Source organism: Chaetura pelagica, unplaced genomic scaffold (assembly GCF_000747805.2).
Source record: "Chaetura pelagica isolate M959 unplaced genomic scaffold, ChaPel_1.0 scaffold105, whole genome shotgun sequence".
Lineage (NCBI taxonomy): Eukaryota > Metazoa > Chordata > Aves > Apodiformes > Apodidae > Chaetura > Chaetura pelagica.
In genome coordinates, this window is record NW_009953393.1 from 734598 (window position 1) to 755431 (window position 20834).

The 20834-nt window shown below is 42.8% G+C and overlaps 1 protein-coding gene across 1 annotated transcript in view; it reads left to right on the top strand.

The window, feature by feature from the left end:
• The first annotated feature begins 1637 nt into the window (after positions 1 to 1637).
• LHFP (lipoma HMGIC fusion partner) overlaps positions 1638 to 20834 on the top strand; it is a 137159-nt gene continuing 117962 nt past the window's right edge. Inside the window, exon 1 of the mRNA XM_009998361.1 lies at positions 1638 to 2173. Coding sequence (XP_009996663.1) covers positions 1789 to 2173 — 385 coding nt within the window. The 5' untranslated portion in view covers positions 1638 to 1788. The remainder of the gene's footprint in view (positions 2174 to 20834) is intronic.

A 20834-nucleotide genomic window follows, 5' to 3' on the forward strand; every position in this document is an offset into this window, starting at 1 on the left:
ACCGCCTTCCCTCGGTGGGAGCCGGATCTCTCCGCCGCCCCCTCCAGTCCCCGGAGGGAAGGGAGCGCGGTTTCGGGGCCGGAGGGCGATTCCGCCGCTCCGGAGAGCACCCCGGCTGTGGGCTGACACCCTCCGGGATTGGAGGGGCAAAGCTGCTGCCCCGCCGGAGCCGGTGGGTTTGCGAGGTTCTGCCCCTGGAAGCCTCCACGTTGTCCCCCCATTTCCAGCTGTACCTCCTCCCCCCATTCAGGGAATGCCAAGTGCCGTGACCCACTTTGCCTTAGACGTTTTGTGCCACGCCGAGGCACAGGCGGATCCTTATCCAGAAGATACCTCTGGAAGGATGGAGGCACCTTCTGCCCCTCTGTCAAGTTTTGTCCCCAGAGGTTTGGTGTTTTGCAGGTTGGAAAGCATTTCTGTGGCTAGTAGATATGTATATACTTCTTGAAAAGCAGTACAGGCCTTTTTAACATTATGGAAGACACTTCTTAGTGTTCTAAAAGTAAACAAAACTTTTGAGTAGTGCACATGCTTAATTTCTCTTACAGACTCTTTCTCTACATTCCCTCCTTGTATTGAAGTAGTCTTAATTTTATTGCCTGTACATGAATTGAATTCACTGATTGGTGTCTAATCATGCTTAGGAAAGAATAAAAAGAAAAAAAACCCCTGTAAATAGCTATCAGAATTAATTTGGCAGCAGCTGTGAAAAATGAGCATAAATTTGCAAATGCAGTTGGAGTAATGATCCTGTATGGATATAACAAGAAATACACCCCCAACCTCTGGGAAGCAGTGTGTGGGTTTCTATGACAGTTGAAAGTACTTGGTCATGCTGGTACTGAGCTTAGAGGCTGGGAGTTGTCTAAGAAGGGTGCAGAGGGGTTAAGGCTCCTGGGTTTGAGTTGGGAAGAGGCAAAGAGGAGAAGCAGCTTAGCTGAGTGTGAGCAGGAATATTAAGAGACCCCTGTGTTTTAATTACGTGCTGCTTGCAGTTGCTTGGGGGTGAATCCAAAAGATGTGGCTAAGTCTTCACCTGCCAGGAGTCCCCTTGGAGTTGGGGTTCCTGGCACTTCTGGACATCAAGTGATAAAGGGCTGCTTTTGCACAGGGATGCCAACAGCTTAAGGGAGTGCTGGGAAAAAAAGTCACCTCGTAACACTTCTCCGGGGGGGTGTGTTAATGGGGTTTGTCTCTGCCACAGGGGTCGTGAAAAGCCTCAGGCACTGCGAGCAGTTTTGCACTTGAAGCTGAGGGGCCATGTATAATGCGAGGTACATTCCCCAGACGTTGCAGGACAAAAGCTCGACTAGCTGAGGATAAACGAGATCTCACTTTTTTTTCTCTAACCGTGCGGGGATAGATCAAGACATACGGTGGAGAAAAGTGAGGAGCGGGGCCGCCCCCCCCCGCCGCCCCGCCAGCCGGTCCCGCTGGCGGCAGCTCCAGCGGCTGCTTGCGAGGGTGGCCAGGAGAGTGAGATGTCTCGGTGAAGTGTCCTGTAGGAAGGAAAAACACTTGGCAGGTAAACTTTCATTATTATTTATTTTTTTTATGTATTAATGAACTTGTGTTTTTCTCCTTTTTTTGGGTGTGTGTTTTTATTTAATTAGGGACCTTTGTCTTCATGATGGGAGGAAACATCCCCCTGGCTGTTAGGATCTGCGCTTCTCCCAGTGCGAGGATTTGTCAAGGCTGAGAGACTCCGGATTATCCATAAAATCCCCTAAAACACACAGCTGCCTTTCGGTCTCACCATCGTGAGGAGTCTTTGGAGCAGATACAAAAATGGCCTCCAGCCTCACCTGCGCTGGTGTGGTCTGGGCCTTCCTCTCCTTCCTCTGCGCTGCCGCCTCCTGCGTGGGCTTCTTCATGCCCTACTGGCTCTTGGGTTCTCAGCTGGAGAAGTCGGTTTCCTTTGGCACTTTCCGGAGGTGTTCGTACCCGGTGCGCGATGAGAGCCGCCAGACAACAGTGATGGTGGAGCAGTGTGGCCGCTATGCCTCCTTCCAGGCCATCCCAAGTGCCGAGTGGAGGATCTGCACAGTGGTGACGGGCCTGGGCTGTGGGCTGCTCCTCTTGGTGGCCCTGACAGCACTCATGGGCTGCTGCGTGTCCGAGCTCATCTCCAGGACCGTGGGCAGGGTGGCAGGAGGCATCCAGTTCCTGGGGGGTAAGTGCTAATGTGGGGAAGGGATGGGAACACCCAGGCTGTAAGTTTACAAGTGTGGAGACACCCCTGGTGCTTTGGAAACAGGAGGGGGTGAATCAAACTTTTTGCTGGTGGGGGAGAGCACTTGGCTCCCTCAACAGTTGAGCTGGTTGTTTGGAAGACTGAATATTGCCCAGAGATGCAGCTGCCTGTGGTCACTCTCTTGTGCTTAGTCCCTGCTCAGTCATTGCACAGCCTTTGAGAGCTGCATGGAAAGTTGACTTTTGTGGACCAGCATCTTTGCAGTGGTTTTGTGGGCTGTTGTTTCCAGCAGAGCTCAGCTAGGATGGAGGTATTTGGAGAAGCCTGAGAGCTGCAGAGCATCATGGTTTTGCAGAAGACAGACTATTAATTGGGTACAATCTCTCTTCTTTCTCCTTCCTACCCCCATCACTGGCACATCTCCCTCCACCTCTGCTCTGCATCTGTGTGAATCTGGCAAAAAGTCTGTGGCCCAGGTTTGAAGTAGGGATTGCTTATGCTGGTCAGAGGTGGCCCACCATCTCTCAGGAGGAGCCCCACTGGGCTGTCTGACCAATGCTGCCTGCTGATGGGCCATGGATTTGTTCAGTTAACGGGCTAGACAGCATGTGGGAGAGTTACCTTCTCTCCTTTTTTTAGCTTGTAATTGCATGGAGCGTTTGTAACCGTGGAGTATTTGAAGGGTATGAGACAATAAACAGGATCCTTGAGTGTGTTTTTTATAGAGCAGTCTTCCCAGTAAATCATCACTCTCTTGTCATCGGTGACATGCGACTCAGTGGCACTCACTTTTGCCTGGGACAAGTGTTCCACTGCCCGTGTACTCGCTCTGTCAGGGAACGTGTTTGCCTGAGCTTTGGGTGCCAGGGCAGTGTAGGCACCAGCGTTTCAGGTGCCCTGCAGTGTCTGGTCCCAGTCAGGCACCCAGAGCAGTGGGCTGCAGCAGGAACCCCACCTTTCTCCCCTCCAAACAGAAACTTGCCCCACAAGGGTAGTCTGGATATGTCCTGAGTCTGCAGACCTACAGAAGAATAAGACAAAACCCACACTACTGTCCAGGTCAAGGTGGAAAGCCGAGGCAAGGAAAGGGCCTCATGCCAAGCCTTTAGCCAGGTGACGTTGGTGCAGCTCCCTCCTGGCCATGGGAAGCCCTGCCTCCAGCTTTTGGAGTAGTTTCTGAACTTTAGAGCAAGCCGACCTTGTCGCTTCACCCTCAGCTTTGCAACCCACAGGCATTTCTGTGTTTAATCTGGCTGACAATTTGGAAGTGCAGCAGCTGCAGGAGAGTTAACTCTGCTTGGAGTTGCAGCTTCTTCAATCCTGCTACATTATACAGCTCCAGCCAGGCAGCTGGGGGGTGGAGGGCATTTTTGGTTGGGTGGCACCCTGCAGGCCTGCCTGCTCTGGCTATTCTCACTTACAGCCATCACAGGCTTTTGTTGTAACCACCCCTCTCTTTCCAACTGCTGGCTTGGCTCATCTGGTTTTAATTTGCATTTAGCCCCTTTCTCGAGGCTGTGCTCCCCTGCCAGCCCAGGGAGCAGGGCCCACCATGCCTGTGGCTGCTTAAGGCCACCCCAGCAAACATGGGAGCTCTAGCAGTGGACAGTCAGCTGGGGACTTTAGGAGGAACCCTGCTCCTCCATGACACTGGTGTGGGCTGAAGGTGTGCACCCTTCTACCAGGTGGAATGGTGCATCCTGTGTGAGGAGGTGAGAGGTCCCTTCAGACCACACCATGGCCATCCCTGGATCTTTTCCCTGCTGGGTAGGCAGCATCCCATCCCACCTGTAAGGGTGTGAGCAGGTAGTGCTTGTCCTCAGTGACAATTCAAAGAAATGTGAACTTATGATGTGAAATTAAAATTGCCAACAACTTTGCTTACAGTTCAGAAATTAGTTACACAGCATGTCTGATTTTCCCCTCTACTGGTTTTTATGGTTGTCTCTCATTTCACTCAGCACTGCTGGAAGTGTGTAAGAAACGAACAAAGTGAAAACCTGTCATTTCTTAACCTTCTTAAACCCAGCTGTAGGAACATAAGGGAAAGGGCAGGTGGTGAAAGCCAATAATTTGGATGAACTGAAGGGATGTATTAGGGTAAAGATCAGGTCCTTACATTCTTAATCAGATCGTTAGCTACTATAAATCAGTATAGCTTCATTGTTTAAATGACATGGCTACATTTATTCAGATGTCTAACTCAGGCACTATAATTATCAGGTTGTTTTATGTCAAGATAACCACAAGCTGTTCACTTTAAAAAAAAGGAATGCCATGTCTTTGTTCTCTGTAATATAGTTGTAGATTTAGTTATACACTGCAATGTATGTGGCTAAGTAGCAGTATAGTGATTATAGTTTTAATTGGCCTGCACTTGGAAATCTAACCAAATAAAACTCTCACAATGTAATTTTTTAATTATTATTAAAGATCCTTCTCTTATCTTTTTAAGAAGAAAAAGCCTGGGCAAATAAGCAGTCCACTGAGTGATACTATTTATTCCTCCTCCGCTGTCAAACCGTGGAGATGGCCAGGCTGTTTCACTTTCTGTTCTTTTCATCTGCACCAACATCCATCCCGGTGTGGGTCCTGCTCCAGTGGTGGAAGATAAGTGTTGGGATTAATTTTTTTTTTTCCTCTGGAAGCTAGAAACCAGCATAAAGACATGCTCAGTGTAGCTAGTTTATTGCTTTAGTGGTGTTCTGTTAGTCTAGGATCCAAGTAATTTTTTCAGTATGATTTTAAAAGACAGATTTGATGAGGAACTAAATGGAGTATTATGTGAGGCCCACGAGTGAGTGAGATGTACAAGCTCCTGAAGCTGTGGTGAGCCAAAGAACTAAGGCTGCTAAAACTAACTTACTCCAAAACTGGAAGTATTTTTACTATGGTGAAGAGGTGACAGAGAGATTTGCTTACCAGAAGTGATAAGCAAACAGCCTGATCCTACTCTTCTAGCAGTGCAGACGAGGAGTAACTCCAAGTAGATCAGTGGAATAACACCTGTATAAAAGTGGTGCAGCTTGCACTAGCTAAATGGTGCCAAATTTTTACAGCTGGGATTTCCCCAAGTTGTATGTGGCAACCCTGGGGAGTGAATTATTCATGAGTGCTTATACCATAAATCTGCTTTCCTCATAAAAAATTGAATGGCAGAACCTGCCAGAAACTGCAGATACGTGCAGAAACAGAAGGGCTCTTTAGGTATGGGTTAATCTTACATACTTGGTCTATATTTACTATTTCAGATAATCCTGGCTACAAAGCACGCATATATTTTAAGATGACTCTGGGATGATAAATGCTGAGTTTCTGTTCCTAGTAGGAAAACTGCATCATGGACTTCTTCTCCCATGTGCAATTATGGGAACTGCTTCCTTTCCCATGCATGATTACATGTCAGCTCTGTAGCTATTACAGCAATTGCTTATGTGAAAAACAATGCTATTTTTAGCTTTTTTCTAAGGCAATTTGGTAAGGGGCGACAAGCAGTAGCCAACACCCCAAGGCCAGAAATTCTGCAATGGCTGTCAGTGCTCTGCAGTCCAAAGCCGGCAAACTGCTGCTGCAGTGTCTCAGCACATGCTTCACAGACATTTCTGTTGGATTGCTTCGAAGAACTGGCAACTGAGGTGAAAGTTATGCTGTCTGTAACCTCTTGAGGGCACAGTTACGTAGATGGATACAGTCTTCACTGATAACAGTAAGTGCAGTGTTTCCTGCTGGTTTCGTTTCAGTGTTTGGAAGACTAAGGCATTTATAATGTATCTGGAACAGATTGCAGGGATGTATCTTCGACTATACCTATTGGGGGCATGATAGCAGGAAGTGAAGTTTAACAAATCTATGGCAAATTTGAGTCTGTGATTATTGATCTTATTTCCATTGTGCTGTGACTAGTCAATTCCACTTAAATGGGGATACTAGAAATTTGCAGGTAGTGGCTCAGATATGACATACTAATTTGGTGAACAGTTTCACCCTCTGAATGCAGAGCAACGATCTTAAGAACGTGGCAATAATTTTAAGAACGTAATGAACTTAAAGGTCAGGCAGTTTTATGAGAGACGGTGGATCGAAAGACGCAAGTATTGTAAGGGTGGTCAATTTAAAGAGTGTTATGCTGGCAAGGTGAAGTTTTTAATTAAAATGGTCAGCGTACAGGAATTATAGATGATATCCGCACTAACTCTGGCTGTGTAGGCCAGCTAAGCCAAGCTTAGAGGGGTGTAAGTCCAAGGGAACAGAGCACGAGACAACTTGCTGACTTGAGACACCTCCCTGAACCTGAGACTTTGGCCTTGATTCTGAGTGGCATGTGAGAAGTGAGCCCTCTCCATGATTTCAGGTAGCCACGTGGTTTGTACTGCCATCTTTAGTACTGACTGCTCTTTGATTGCACCCAGTAAGTTCACAAGTTTTGTTGCTCCCTTCAGTGACGGAGTACAATGTTCAGCAGTGCCTTCTCTTTCTCTCTTTATTTCTCTGTCTTGTTTTCTTTGTATCTCATGGGAGTGCTATAACTCCTGAAACTATGGTCCTTGTATTAGTGGTTAGAAAAGCTGGAGGACTCTTGAATTGGGCAGGGGTGATGAAAGGAACATTTGATTACTTGAGAAAAAGAGAACACAGATCCTAACAACTTCTGATTTTGTCTCAGGAAAAAAAAAGAGTGACCTTTTGGAAAAGCTGTCATCACCACACAAAATGGCTGCAAAATCCTTTATCATGTGTTCTGTGCCAATAGTGGCCATAATAGTTTCCATCAGTTGTAGGTTGCTCAGGGCAAGTGTTTACAGGGTGGAGAGGGCAGAAGAATGAGGAGCATTCCATCAAGATGAGGAGAACACTGAGTGTGGGATGGTGGCTCTGTGTTGTCTATGAGAAAATCAGAGAGAAAGCCTTCAAGATTTTGTGTTGGAGATCCAAAAAAGAGAGATCCAGAGAAGATCTGCAAGTTGTTACCATATTAATGGCTGAATCTGACTTTTCAAGTGAGATAATCACAGTCCAAAGTGTAGGTGGTAGAGGAGGGAAGAGCACTAAAGTCACAGCACTGTGGGACAGTGTAGAGAAGCTGTCCCTCAAAGAAAGTGCTTGGGCAAACAAAGAAGAAGGAAGAGCTCTTGGGAGAGGTGGACTCACTGAACCTGAGGGACAGTCCTGTTTCAAGAAACATGGCTGACAGTCAAAGGCAACCTGTAGGTTGAGGAGAGTGAAGATAATCTCGGTTATGAGACTGGCTAAGAGAAAGTTATTAGGGGCTTTGGTGAGGGTAGTTCTCATTGCCAGCAGGGACTAGAGACTCCTGTGAATTGCAGGCAGTGACCAGTAACCATTATTTTGTCTGACAGATGAAGTGAAGCTCATCTTTCTGCCTGGAAGACTAAGGTCAGGATCTTTTTCTGCCTGTAGGAAGAAAATGTAGCTGAGAAGACCCTTGCTGGGGACAGGGGAGATCTGAGATGGTCAAGAGACTTGCAGGAAGGAAATAGTTATCCCATAATTTTTTGCGGTTCTTCTGAGCCTATCTAATCCATTTCCTCCAGCTATACGTGTTCTTCCCGACTCCTGAAATTTGAACCTGAAGAAAACAATGGACATTCAGCCATGCAAAACTGCCTTTTAGTTCCTTCATCCTCTTTAGCCTAAGCTGTTTTTCAAAAGGGTAACTTCTGGGGAGAAACCAGGGAGGGGCATCTGCTTCTGTCCAATATCAACCACTCTTCTTCACCCTCAAGTTAGTTGCTCATGGCTGTTTCATCGCATCTTCCTCTCTCTTTCTTCCTGTCAGAAGAAAAGCTTCAGCTTCTTTGCTGTGCTCATGTAGACATGTGACAAGGCAATCCTCATCCTAGACAGGTACAAGCTGCAAGCTAGGTAGTAATCCAGTGTCGACATGGGCATGAAAAGACATTGAAAGAGAGGCATATGAAAGAAACAAATATATCACCATGAGGTAAGAGAAGAAGAATAAGCAAGGAACATGGCCCTGGTAAATGCTGCTAGTGAGTGATTGCATGTCATGTCATAGGTGCACAGATTCGGCTATAATAAGGTCAACAGAGAATATTGTGACTATTTAGTCTGAGGTCTGCTGTAGCACAGGTCATAGGACAGCCTCCATATAATTTCAGTTTGAACAAGAATGTGTCTCTGAGAAAAAAATAAAAATTCTAGTCTGAATTTAATCAACTTTGAGAAAAGTGAGGTCTTCATAAGTTGTTTCAGTGGTGAATTACCCTGACTGCTTTTTTTCCAGATCATTAGTGCAAATATTAAAAACGTAGCACCAAGAATATGTCATTGCAAAAATTACATTTTCTTGAGGATCATTATATATATATATATTTAAAGATCCAATGGTTAGGTTGTTTTTAATCCATTTAAGCTGTCCTATATTGTGGTTTCTTTACCAAAACAACCTGTATAGAAGCAGCTTCACATCAGCTATGTTTCACACCAGTTATCTCTCCAGTTTTCTATAGGCACCCACCAAAAGATTAAATGCAGTGTATAGTTTTGCAGCTTCATCCCTTTTTGGTTTGACTTTGACTCGCTAAACTGCATTCTGTGACTGCTAATGCCTGTGTTCAGTGTCCACTTCCTAGCACTATGAGGTGCCTTCACATACTGTGGTACAGTGCAGAGCCAAATGCTTGGATTTGGGTTTGGAGTCCAGCTGAGTAAGGCATTGTAGTGTTACTGTTTGGGAAGATGTTCAGAACAAGGGGACTTAAACAGTGATGCTATCTTTAACAGATTTTGTAGCATATGTTTTATTGAAGATTAGCTGTCTCTCTGCTGTATTTAGACAGGAGTTAAAATATAAGACAAATTCAGGACTGAAGCCGAATTGATGCAACATATGTCCTCTGTCACTCCCAGTTCATAAATGACATTACTTAGATTCCTACTGTCTTAATAAGATGTAGCCTGTATTGCTTAAATCTTTCCTGTACACTTAGGCCACCGAATCTGACTGGAGAGGAATCAAAGTTAGCAGATACTTACCTGCAATAGGTCAAAAAAGGTACAGACTTAGATTCTACATATTTTTAAGCGATGATCCTGTTTCCCATGACTGCCTTCATCTTGCTCACGGAGGTCCCCACTGCAGCCCTGCTAGAGGCTGCTGCTCCAGCAGATCTCACAGCACAGCTTTTTGTGTGATTGTTCCCTAAGGAGTCTTGCTGAAGGAGACTTGAGTTTCTATTTAAGTGAACACCAACCATTTTAAGGAAGCAGGTCAGCAAGGAAAAAGCAGTAATAAACATCACTGGCCATAAAGTGCAGAATCAGTAGCTTGGTGGAGGCCGTCCCTGCCAGCAAGGTCATGAGTGGCACAGAGAAAGCAAGGAGTTGTAATGCTGTTGGAATAGCAGAGATACAACTTGAAGAAGACAAATGATGCTGAGAGTAGCCTTCATACTTACCTGTCTTTGTTTTTAACTTTCTGGTTCCAACTATGTGAGTTATACTGGTTCCTCAGGTGTTTCATGATCTTACTAAAAAAGCAGGGCCCTTACAGGCTGCAAATTTTTGTGTGTCCTTTGAAGTGAGTGGCACTTAGTACAAATGGTATCAATATTTCTATCTTAGAGGTAAGATGATATGATTATGACATTAGCCTAAAATGGGTGTGGTTCCAAGGCTGAATTTCTTATTGAAAAGCTACCTGAGTGAATTTGATTGTTTATACAGAGTTGTGCTTTGAATCACACATTGATTTTTGTTCATTTGCTTGTGTGTTTGTTTGTTTGTTTTGTTTTTTTCCATTATATTTGCAACTAATATAAACTTTGGCTAAATACAATCAGGAAAAGAAAAAAAAAGGCATATGTAGTTGCAGCCTGGAGCAAATTCTGCAAGTTAGATTTTAAGCGCCTGGGAAGCACATTTAAAAGGGAAATGCTAATGTATTAGAAAAAAAAAAAGAAAGATGCTACTAAAGTATTGGGAAGACTCAATTTACTTCTCTTTGTTTTCCTATTGATGTTGAATATAAAAGTGATGTTCTGATTGCTGCTTCAGCTGTGTTGGGTTTAAGCAGAATTTTGCATGAAGAACAGAATTTTTGATCTAAAGAAGTCCCGGAGTGCTGTTTTATTTATCTGTAAAATGAAGTTCAGGCTTCTTGCTTTTGTTCTCTCTCTTTTATTAGAAAGGAACAATGATGCTCAGCACTTCTGTGATGCTTTTAATTTCAAAAGGCTTTGCTTGCATAACCTAATCAAACTTCAGAAAAGGTGAGACAAGGGAGCAAATAATCTATTTTGCTGGTGTAGAGTCGAAGTAAATTCAGAATTACTTCACTTCGGATCCTCTACGTTTGTGTTGATTAGACCAGAATCTGGATTGGAGTTAGCCATTTTGTTTCTTCATTGAAAGATCTGGCCTGTTTTGCTTCCTGAGCTCCATGACATATTTTAACATTGCTTGGAACTTCATTTAGGCATCAAAATGTTCCAATGTTTTCCAGTGCAGTTGAGGTTCATATGCCCTACAGACCGGACAGGATTGCTCCCAATGGCATATTTTTTTCCAGGATTTTGTCCAGTTTGGTGTTAAATATCTATGTAATGTGTGTTTGTGTCACTTCTCTCAGGAAACTCGGCTTACTAGACATTCCACTTTGAATTTTTTCCCTGTATTCAACCTACATCTTCTTATCCTTGCTAACATCGTTTTACTTCTCCAATGCACATTTTTACTTTCCAAGCTCTTTAACTCTGGCTTATAAGGTACAATATAACAGTTTTCAATCTCTTTCATAATTTTGATGAAATCAATGTTTTGTTTCCATGCATAGAGCACAGGGGGGAGCATAGTGTAATTAAGAAACAGGATAATTTGTACAACGAAAACTCCATGCTTTGTGGTGGCCATCATGTTGGCTGGCTCCCTGCTCAAGGGTTTTCTTTGGCTCTCTGGAACACCTCTGACTTCAGCAATGTTAAGCGTTTTCTCTTGTCCAAGTGCAAGGTCCCAAGTGGTATTCATACCATGGGAAGGTGGCCGTAAGTCACAGAGGACCAAGAAGGACATGCCCTTCATCTAGAGATGACACTGCCACCACAAGACATCACAGGTCAGAGGGGCAATATTGCATTTGACAGATCCCTTCTAGTAGCTGTCCTGTATCTACTCAGGCATGAAAAACAGGGCATGGTCAATGCACTCTGACAATGCTACCGGCAAGGCTGAATCACTAGGCTTGATTAGATCTCATTTACATTGTTTGTTCCACTGTCAATCCCCTGATGTTACAGGTGCATCTGAGAACAGAGGCTCACTTTTTTTTCCCTCCAGATGGGCTTGTCCTTAGTGCCTGACCTGCTGAAAGCAGCTGCAGTGTCTCTCCACAGGACCCAGGGGATGGCAGGATCTGAACTGAGTACTGTTGCCTTAGAAGAAAACTCTTTCCTGAGAGGGCTGCTGTATTGTGAGCTGAGACCACTTCTTTCTGCATAAGCCTGATAAGCCCCAGTCTTTCATGAGAACCTACTGTTTTTAATTGATTTGCAGGTACAATTCTTTAAAGGACTAACAGACTTTTAAATAAGCTTGGCAGTAGTTTGTAGGAATATAAAGAAAATGTTAATGAAAGGAAGCCTAAACAATTACCTGTTACAAATACTTGTTATTTTTATCTTGTAACATGACCCAAAAGGCTCCAGAGAGAATGAAGCAGAAAATGCAGACTTCTGATAAACACCGTATCATTTCTGTGGTAATGTAAACATTTGACCCTTTCCTTTGCAATCTGACAGTTCAGTTGTCTTGTGTTGTCTCCCAATAAAGATGCTCTTGTAATATAAAGTAGTGTTTAGTTTTGGCAGTCTATAGAAACTGGGTAGCATGATGCTGAGGGGTGTTTGTGAATCTATGTGTGAGAGGAAATATCTTTGTGCTTAATTTCAGACATTCCCCTGACTCAGCCCAAGTGCTGCTGTATGACTGACTGTGAGCTTTAAATATCATTTGGAGATTAGTACATCTGCCCAGCAAATTTGCACAGCCAACCTCAGTTGTACATTGCTGCTTCTGTTACGGTAGTTGTTACATAGCAGGAAATTCTAGAAATCCATCATGCTGGGGGAAGAGACTGAGGCAGCTGCTGCTCCAAGGAAGTCCTAACTGAAACAAAGTCTGACTGGGAAATTGAGAGTGCTTTGAGTTTACTGCATTTTTAATAAGAACTGATGCTGACTAATTTGTTGTGCACTTTGTAGAGGAGTAGGTAAAAGGAGACCTCTAAATGTTGGCTTAGTAACAAATTACAAATGTACTACTTTCATGGGTAGAGTTTCCTCTTCAGATAACCTGCAGACCTCTAAATGCTCTTTTCGTTCAACTGCATCCTCAGAAAGGTATGAGCAGAGGTGGGAGCAGTCAGAGGCTGGGGTTACAGCAGGCAAAGCTGGCGAAGGAGAGCAGGGTGCTGTGTGGGAAGGAAGAAGGTGGGGGGGGACATGAAAGAGCTGCGAGAGGAGAGGAGCTTCACCCCTTTGTAAGGCTGCATTTGCTGTGCCTGCAGAAATACACATCCTCTGCTACTGCTGACTTACACAGACAGTCTTTCAGATGTTGTATGGGTTACGTGCAGGAAAATACAAAATGTAAGACTTCTGTGCCATAGCATAGTTCAGCTTTCAAGGTATTCTGTTAGTTTTTAAGTCCTTTTTCTGCTACAGCCATAAAAACAGGATGAATGGCACTAAATAGTGGGATAAAGCTCTTTACAGCCAATGCAAACCTCCAAACCATTACAGGCACATTCTGCAAAATCAAGAGGTTGTTACAGAAGTCAGGATTTTTTATCAAAGTTCTTTTACAGGAAACCTAATGGCCAGCTTTGGAGAGCTGTTTATTCAGAACTGGAAATCCTCTAACTAGAAACCTTCTCTCTGGAAGGTATTCCAGGGTCACAGGCAGACTGGTGAGAGCAGAATCCAGCTGTTCGGTCCAAGCTGGAAGTTTGAGCAGGTTGCGATGATGAAACCCATCAGCAAGGCAAAGGTGCAGACCCCGAGCCTCTTTGTGTGGCCCAGGGCCAAGGCAAACACCAGTGTGCCCTTCCCATCTGCCTGCCAAACTACTGATAACTCCCCAAGCCACTGACATAGTCATTATAACCGGAGCTATTTCTAACAAAGAAGATGGAATGCACAGCTTGATTGTCCCTTGTGGTAATAGAATTGAAGGGACTGCTCCCATAAATGAACGTGAGCACAGCTCTGTCTGCAAGATCAGGATTTTCTTAACACTGTTTCTAAATAATGCTGTTTTAATAATTAAAGAGTAGAATTATTTCTTAACAGGTTAAATTGGAGTGATGCTTTGGAAACTGTTCTCCTTGGAAGCACTGAACTAGCTGTGGAACTGAATCTGTTGCTTCCTTCTATGGTAGCGTTATCTTTTATTTTCTTTTCTCTCCATTGACTTCAGTTCATTCCCCAGGCTGTGGAAGGGGGCACCATGGATGAAGATAGTTTTGCTGAGCCATTCACAACTCTGTTTAGCTTGTTCCTCTTTTCCATAACAATTTGCAATAAAAACTGTGTCAGGAAAGAGCTCGGTGACCTGCAAGGGACAAGCCTTACGCTGGAGATGGCAAATTCCATTTCAGGCCACTAAGCTGGAGATCCGGTGCTAAGAACACAGGAAGCTGGGAGGATAAATACTGTAACTTTTCATCTCATGCATAAGAATTGCAGTCTGTTTTGATCTTGTGATAGAGAAAAGTCATTCTGCTTATCTCATCTAACATAGTGGCTAGTCTGATTACAAGCTTCTCTGCTTGGCACCTTTTAAAATTCAATTTGGCTGCCTGTGCCCTTGGCACACAGTGGGTTTCATTAAATTTCACAGCAGTTAGTTTTCATTCCCTCTGCGATACCTTTTTATCAACATTTGACTCTAGTGTAATTTCAAGCAATTGTGCTTTTTTTCTTTTTTTCTTTTTTTTTTTTTTTTGTGAAGTGCTTGTACCATAATAATTTGGCAGAGAAGGCGGGGGAAGACGATTAAAAAACCATAGCAAATCTGTAGAAATCTAATATATGGGAAGCCAGGTCAACCTGCAAGTGTTTTTTGCATGCAAGGATAACAAAAAGGAGCTGCTTCCCTTCTTTCTCTGGTGGTATAATTGAAGACTGACAAAAGTGCAGTTAAAGAGCTTGCTATTGTGGGCAAGTTTTATTTCCTTCAGGCTAATTACAGCTTTATTTTAAAACCAGAGATAGTGAACGGCTGCTGGGCTGACAACCCAAAGTTGCAAGGCAAGCCTTCTGCAACCTGGGCTGATTAGCCAAGTCTATCTGAGTTTTCATTTCAAAACCAGGTAAGGAAGCTGTTTTGTTAGGAAAGTGTTTGTATGTGTGTATGAGTAGAGGAATGTGAGAGCAAATGTGTTTGTTTTCCTTCTAGTATCCAATACTCAGTCCGTGGTGGGTGGAGCAAGGGAATGAGAGCACCCCAGTGTGGACCTGGCATCTCTCATCCACATCACTGCTACCTTCTCCCCAGTGCAGAGCAGCATTTTCTCAAGTCTGTGTCTAAGACAGATGCTGGGCAGATTTGTGCAAGCATAAGTGGTTTCGTGTAAGTATAAGTGGTTCTGAGGTGCACTCTAAAAGGCTTTTATTTGCAGAGTGCCAGCCCTTCTGAAATGCTGGCCCTTTTTTTTAAGTGTGCTGGGATAATCAGAACATCAAAAAATAATGTGTTATGGTTTCTCAGTAAAATTTTTAAGAAGTACCTTATTAAAAAATAATTGAAATTGAAGCTTAAAAAGTTCTTAAAAGTGAGCTCTGTGTTCAAAGGCAGCTCAGAGACTGACAAACCTGTGCCTCACTGCAAGCCAAGAGCAGCCAGGCTCGGGAGACTGTAAATCATGTTCAAAATGAGACTTCTGATTGATGAAACTTTTCCTAATGCCCCTTAGAAGGTATTAGCTTAAGTTCTTTTGGTTTAACTAATGGAGCATGTTGCTTTTTTTCTACCCTAAGGTCTCCATAGTCCCTTCACAGACAAAGTATTTCCAAATGCACACAGGCTTGACTAGAATCTGGAACACCTCAAGAAACCTGGAGGTTATGGGCAGCTCCTCACCTCCTTCCCAGGAGGAACCTTTGTGCTCTGGAGCTCTTGATGGAAGAAGATCCACTGAGGATTTTCCTCAAGGAGCCCCTCTTCCTAGGAGGATTCCCATGGAATGGGATTGGTCAGCTATATGCATACACATATGTAACAACTATTTGATGAGCAGGCTGACTGTAATTTACATCTTGAGCAATGGCTTGAGTTTCCTGGAAGAGAGAAGGCTTAGTTTTGCCAAAAAAGCATGGGTGTCTTGCTAACAGTGTCTCCAAACATCCCCATGTTTTTGGGGTGCAGTGGCTGCTCTTTGCTTGGGGTGCCATTTCCGAACAGTGAACTGGGTACACAGCCAGTGCAAATCGGCACAGTGTTGCTGAAATCTACCCTGGCTTGGATCCAACTGGAAAATGGAGCCTCACCTTTCCTTCTGGGGTTAGAAAATATCTTTCCAGAGCATAGCTTCAGTGCATGGACCTCTAGCTACAGACTGAAGTCTTACTTGATTTTTCCAGATTGGCTGAGTACATTGGTTTATAGATGAAGGCATAACTCATAGTTTCTGTGAGCTTTTTTTTCCTACCAAACTAAATGTAAGAATACAGATTATGTTTTGTCTTAGTATGTAGGCATGAAGTTCAGGATCTTTACTCGGTGTTTCCAGCACAAAATGCTCCAGTGTAAGTAGCAGACCTAGCACAGCAGTCTCTTCAGCAATAAAATTGCTCTAGGGGAAGTTTCTTCTTCTTTCACATAATTAATGATTAGTTTATATTTTGAAGTCTGGAGATTCCTATAAATTTTATACGTAGCATAATAGTAGAGGTTTAAACCAACTTCTTCTTCTTCTTCTTCTTCTTCTTCTTCTTCTTCTTCTTCTTCTTATTATTATTATTATTATTATTATTATTCAGATATCGGATACACAGGATTATTTAGAGAAATGTTTTACCCATGTGGCCAGTGGCAGCTCTGACAGAGATTATTTGAGAATGAAAATAAATGTAATTCCTTGAAGAGTTATATATTCATATTTTACATCTCAGAACGCTTTAATACAAGACTACATCCTTTTGTTTCAAGATGGTATATTTCATTATCAGTGCTGAAGAACACCTGGCATGGTGGGCCTTCAGCTAGAAAGAAACAAGACTGCTAATGCCATCTGTATCCTGAGAGACATCTCTGAGTATTTATGGGCCTTGGTATATATGCAATCCATGGATATTTTAAAACTGATTAACATTTCTGAACCTGAGTTAAGGTTTATATTTGGCATTTCAAAGTGTCAAGGCAAAATTAATCAGAGCTGAAAAGATAGCAGTCTTACTGACATGCTGGTGACAGCGAAAATATAAACTACTGAGAAATAGCTTGCTGAAGACAGAATCTAATCTGGATTTTGGAAGGAGATCTGCAGAACTGGCTTGCTTCTGTGGACAGACTCTGAAGTGAGGTGTGATGCTGTGGCTGGCATTTACCTGACTAAGGTACCAGCTTAAATGACACAGGACTCTGCCAAGTTATTTGTCCTGCAGTAAGTCACTTGCAAATTTTCTTACTTGTGACACACTAATATATTAAATACGCAGACTAATCTCTTGAAACAGTTCAGATAAGCAGCATATTTAAATGTACCCAGTCAAGATGTTTTTCAGTCAATGAAGCTCTGCAAGCAAATGCTTTCATTTCAATAGCCCTCATGAGAACAGTCAAAATTTATACTTGGTTGTGATTTTAGGCTGTATAGCTGGCTGTCTTTGTAGTAAAAATAAGAAAGCAGAATGAATTTGTCATGGAGAGGTTTCTTGTTGTTTGTTTATCTTTGTTTTAAATAGGTCAGCAATAGTCTTTATGCATTTCAAAAGACTTAATTCAGCTGCAATGAAAGCTGTTAGGACATAGTTTGAAAAGCATCAGATCAAATTCTGTGCATTTTGAGAAAGAGTATTTTTTTATTTGTTCTGTGAGATAAAACCCTAAATGAGGGACAAGGAGTAGTTTTGGTTTAATAACACCTAGTATCTGTTGAAAGACGGCCTGTGTCTGTGTAAATGGGTCTCAGTGTTTCAGCAGGACAGTGTAGCCCTTCTGGGTGTGGTGGGCAGCATTTTTAGGTGGAGAGGGAGCATAAACTAATTGTTAAACCAGTTTGAAACTGCAAATCTTTATTTTCAGTCTGGAGGAAACCACCCAGTGAACAGGGAAAAAGTAAATAAAATGGATCTGCATAGAATCAGCTGCTACTCCAAATGCTAAAGCCAAGGTAGAGAAAGGAAGTCTTAGGAGGGGAAAAAGCTTGAAGTGGAAGAGGAGTTGGACTGGTTTCGTTTCCTTTCCCCTTCCCCCCCATTTATAGCAGCCCCCAGTGCTTCTGTTTACCTCTGCATTTGGTACATGGTGACCTACGTACTGATCCATTGATACAGCCACCTCGATAACATCTTGCATCTGGAAACCATTCCTGTGACTCTCATGAAATTTCTTTGATTCCTATTCACATTTTTTCCCCTTTCCTTCCAGGACACTCTTTGAAGTACTTTATGGCACGTCGAGGAAGTATTCCTTAGTCAGCATGATAGTGGTTATTCACGTTTAAATTCAGACAGCTCAGATTCTCTTTAAAATATTGGAGATTTTTGTTAACCTCTAAAGATACAAGGACAATGAAGAATCTTCTGTCTTGCAAACATGTGGTGAGGGGTGCTTCTTCCAGATCAAAAATATGAGTTTGCTCTGAAAATAGAGTAGGACTGCTGTAAACCAAAGAGAGAGGTGGTGTGTTTTTCAGTGATCTTAAGCAGTACATAAATGAGAATGGGAAGCAAATGTTGACACAGGGCTATGGACTCAGCAGGTTTAAATGCTAATTCACAAGTAACAGATTTTTCATTGCAGCTTGTCTCCAAATACTCACAAGTAAAACTGAGAAGACAGGTGCGTCTTTAACAAAGCTAATCAGTCTTTGAGATGGATTACAAGGCCAAAACAGGATGGCAAAAATTGGAAGATTTGAGGGAACTTATATCTGCGTAATTGAGGGTTTTTTTTTTCCTTCACTATTTAAGTACACAATTCAGTGTAATCTCTGGCAAAGCTGATTGACAGAATTCAATATTCTAAGTTATAAAAGTACCTTTCCATAAAATCTTTATCTTCACAGTGTCTCTTAGCACAGAAATATTCCTTATTTCCATTTTAGAGATAGGAGGCTAGAAACTTATTGAAGGTAGCATATGAAACTTATACTTAAAAAAGTATTGAGTAGAGGCCTTCCAAGTCTCAGGTTCATGAGCAGCCACTGAATCAGCTGTCATATGTAAACAGTACTAAAATACACAGGTGTAATAATGTGCCTCTTCCTTGCACTAATTACCTGCCTGGCCTTTTTGAGGCAGACAGAAATTTATACTGTGTGTAGCCTGAGCTGATGGGTGACTGTGCAGACAGTGGTGTTCACAAGCTCTCACATACTGTTTCTCAAGGCAGCTCACCCTGTTGAGCTCCTTGCTGACATAATTAAATGGCTTTTTTTTAGTCTAGCTGTGCAGAAGGCATGTCCTAGCTGAAAGACAGAGCTAATTTTCTTTTCTTTGTGATGCTCCTCTTGTAATAATACATGGTATCCCATGGTTCAAAAGAGGTCATAGCTTCTTTTATGTACAAAGATTATATATGCTTGTTTGGTTTTCAACCTTTCCTAGCTGGTTGACTCCCTAGACTGCTGAAAGGCAAGGCTAAGCTTGCTGTCCCATAGTTACTGGTTGTGGACCCCTCATGAAGATCCATGACACCTCCTATGGTCTTGGGTCACACTCAAACCCACTGAAAGACTATTGTAAAAAATGTGATATTTTCCATTGATAGATTTGTAGGTTAGAGCTGCTGTGTTGTGTTTAATGAGTCTTGTTGAGGACATTCTGTTCTCCCTGTGTGCAACAAACAACAACCCTGTTTTTGGCCAGGAAAGCAAGCAAGCAGCCAAACAGACAAACAAGCAAGGAACAGCTCTGCCACAGAGATCAGAAAGGGACTTTTAGATCAAGGATCTCATGGAGCCATTACATGGTCATCTTTTGCATATGTAAAATATGTATTTTCTGCACTTTAAATCTGTTGTGCAAATACGTATTTAGAAGATTAATGAAATATATGTTATATATTCTTTAAAAGGACTTATTAGCCACACTTTCTGTGTCTTTCACATGACCAATTAACACCTCTGCATATTGCGTGGTACTGAACAAACAGTACTTTGCAGCAGGCTACATGACTTCATACTCAAAGGGAAGGAAACATCAAAGACCAGTGGAGAACTCAGTGTGCTTTTTAAGTTGGCACTGCGCCTACTTCAAATCCTATGTGTTCTTAAATACTCTTGAGATATACCTGTATTAGGGAAACATAGGTACAAAACATTGCTGGCAGCTTCTAACTCACCAATGAGTTTCTTGTGTGAGGCACATGGCAGCATGACCGATCACTGTGGCTTAGTGTCTGCACCTGGGGCAGCTGGGGAGGAGCAGCAGTGCTTGGATGTCGATGGAAATACTACTGTTTGTAGGAGTGGGACCTCAATACACTCTGTGGCATGGTGACGTGGGGTCTGTGTCTGGTACCTGAGAAGAACCAAGGCATTGATACACCTCACTGCCAAAATTGCAGGAAATCCTGTGTAGCCGAGCTGGTCAGGCAAGGTCTAGCACAGCCAAAGTGGCCCTCTGGCATGTCCCAGTGATGGGGTCTCTATGGAGTTGTGCCCGTGCAGGACTGGGGCTGCTCCTTTAGGTGTTAGGAAATGAGAAAAGGTGCCAAACTACAGAGTTTTGTGATAATGTGACTGCAAGATTAATTGGTGCATGCAGTTAGCAGAGAACAGAGAGAATTTGCATTTCCATGTGGGAAGACTGAGTTAGAATGACTTTGTAACCTGTTGCCTATTATGCGTGTCACGTATATTTGATGTTTTTAGTTAATACTTCACTTCATTGTTTTCTTGATTATCTTAATTTTCTGAGCTAACTCAGTGTGAAAACATACCACAGAAGATACTGATGCTTTTTATTTATGTAAGATGCTTAATGTATACTTCTGAAGTTACTTACCCAGCATTTTATTTATCTTACAATCATAATTATTCAGTGCTTCCTCTATCTGCTTTTATTTAATTATGACTATATAGACAGCAGGCAGGCACCAAGATAAGTCTCTCTGGTTGCACAGATCACCTCCCATACACTACAATGAGTTTGCTTGACACCTGGCAATTAAATGGAATAGACTTTTTTGTCGCTGTTCACGAGGGTTGGTGTGCTATCAGGCATCCAGTGATGTAGCTTGTTTCTCACATGCATGGCAGACTCTGCCTGGCAGTATGAAAAGGACAGGTGAAATAAATTATAGAGTTGCCAGCTGCTTTAAAAAATCCTGTTCAGCTTCATAACCCAGACTTGTCAAGTTTCTGGGATTTGATGCCTTTTTGTGTGAATGTCTTCTTCAGCCTTTTCAACTGTTGCCAGAGAGAACCTCCTGCTGA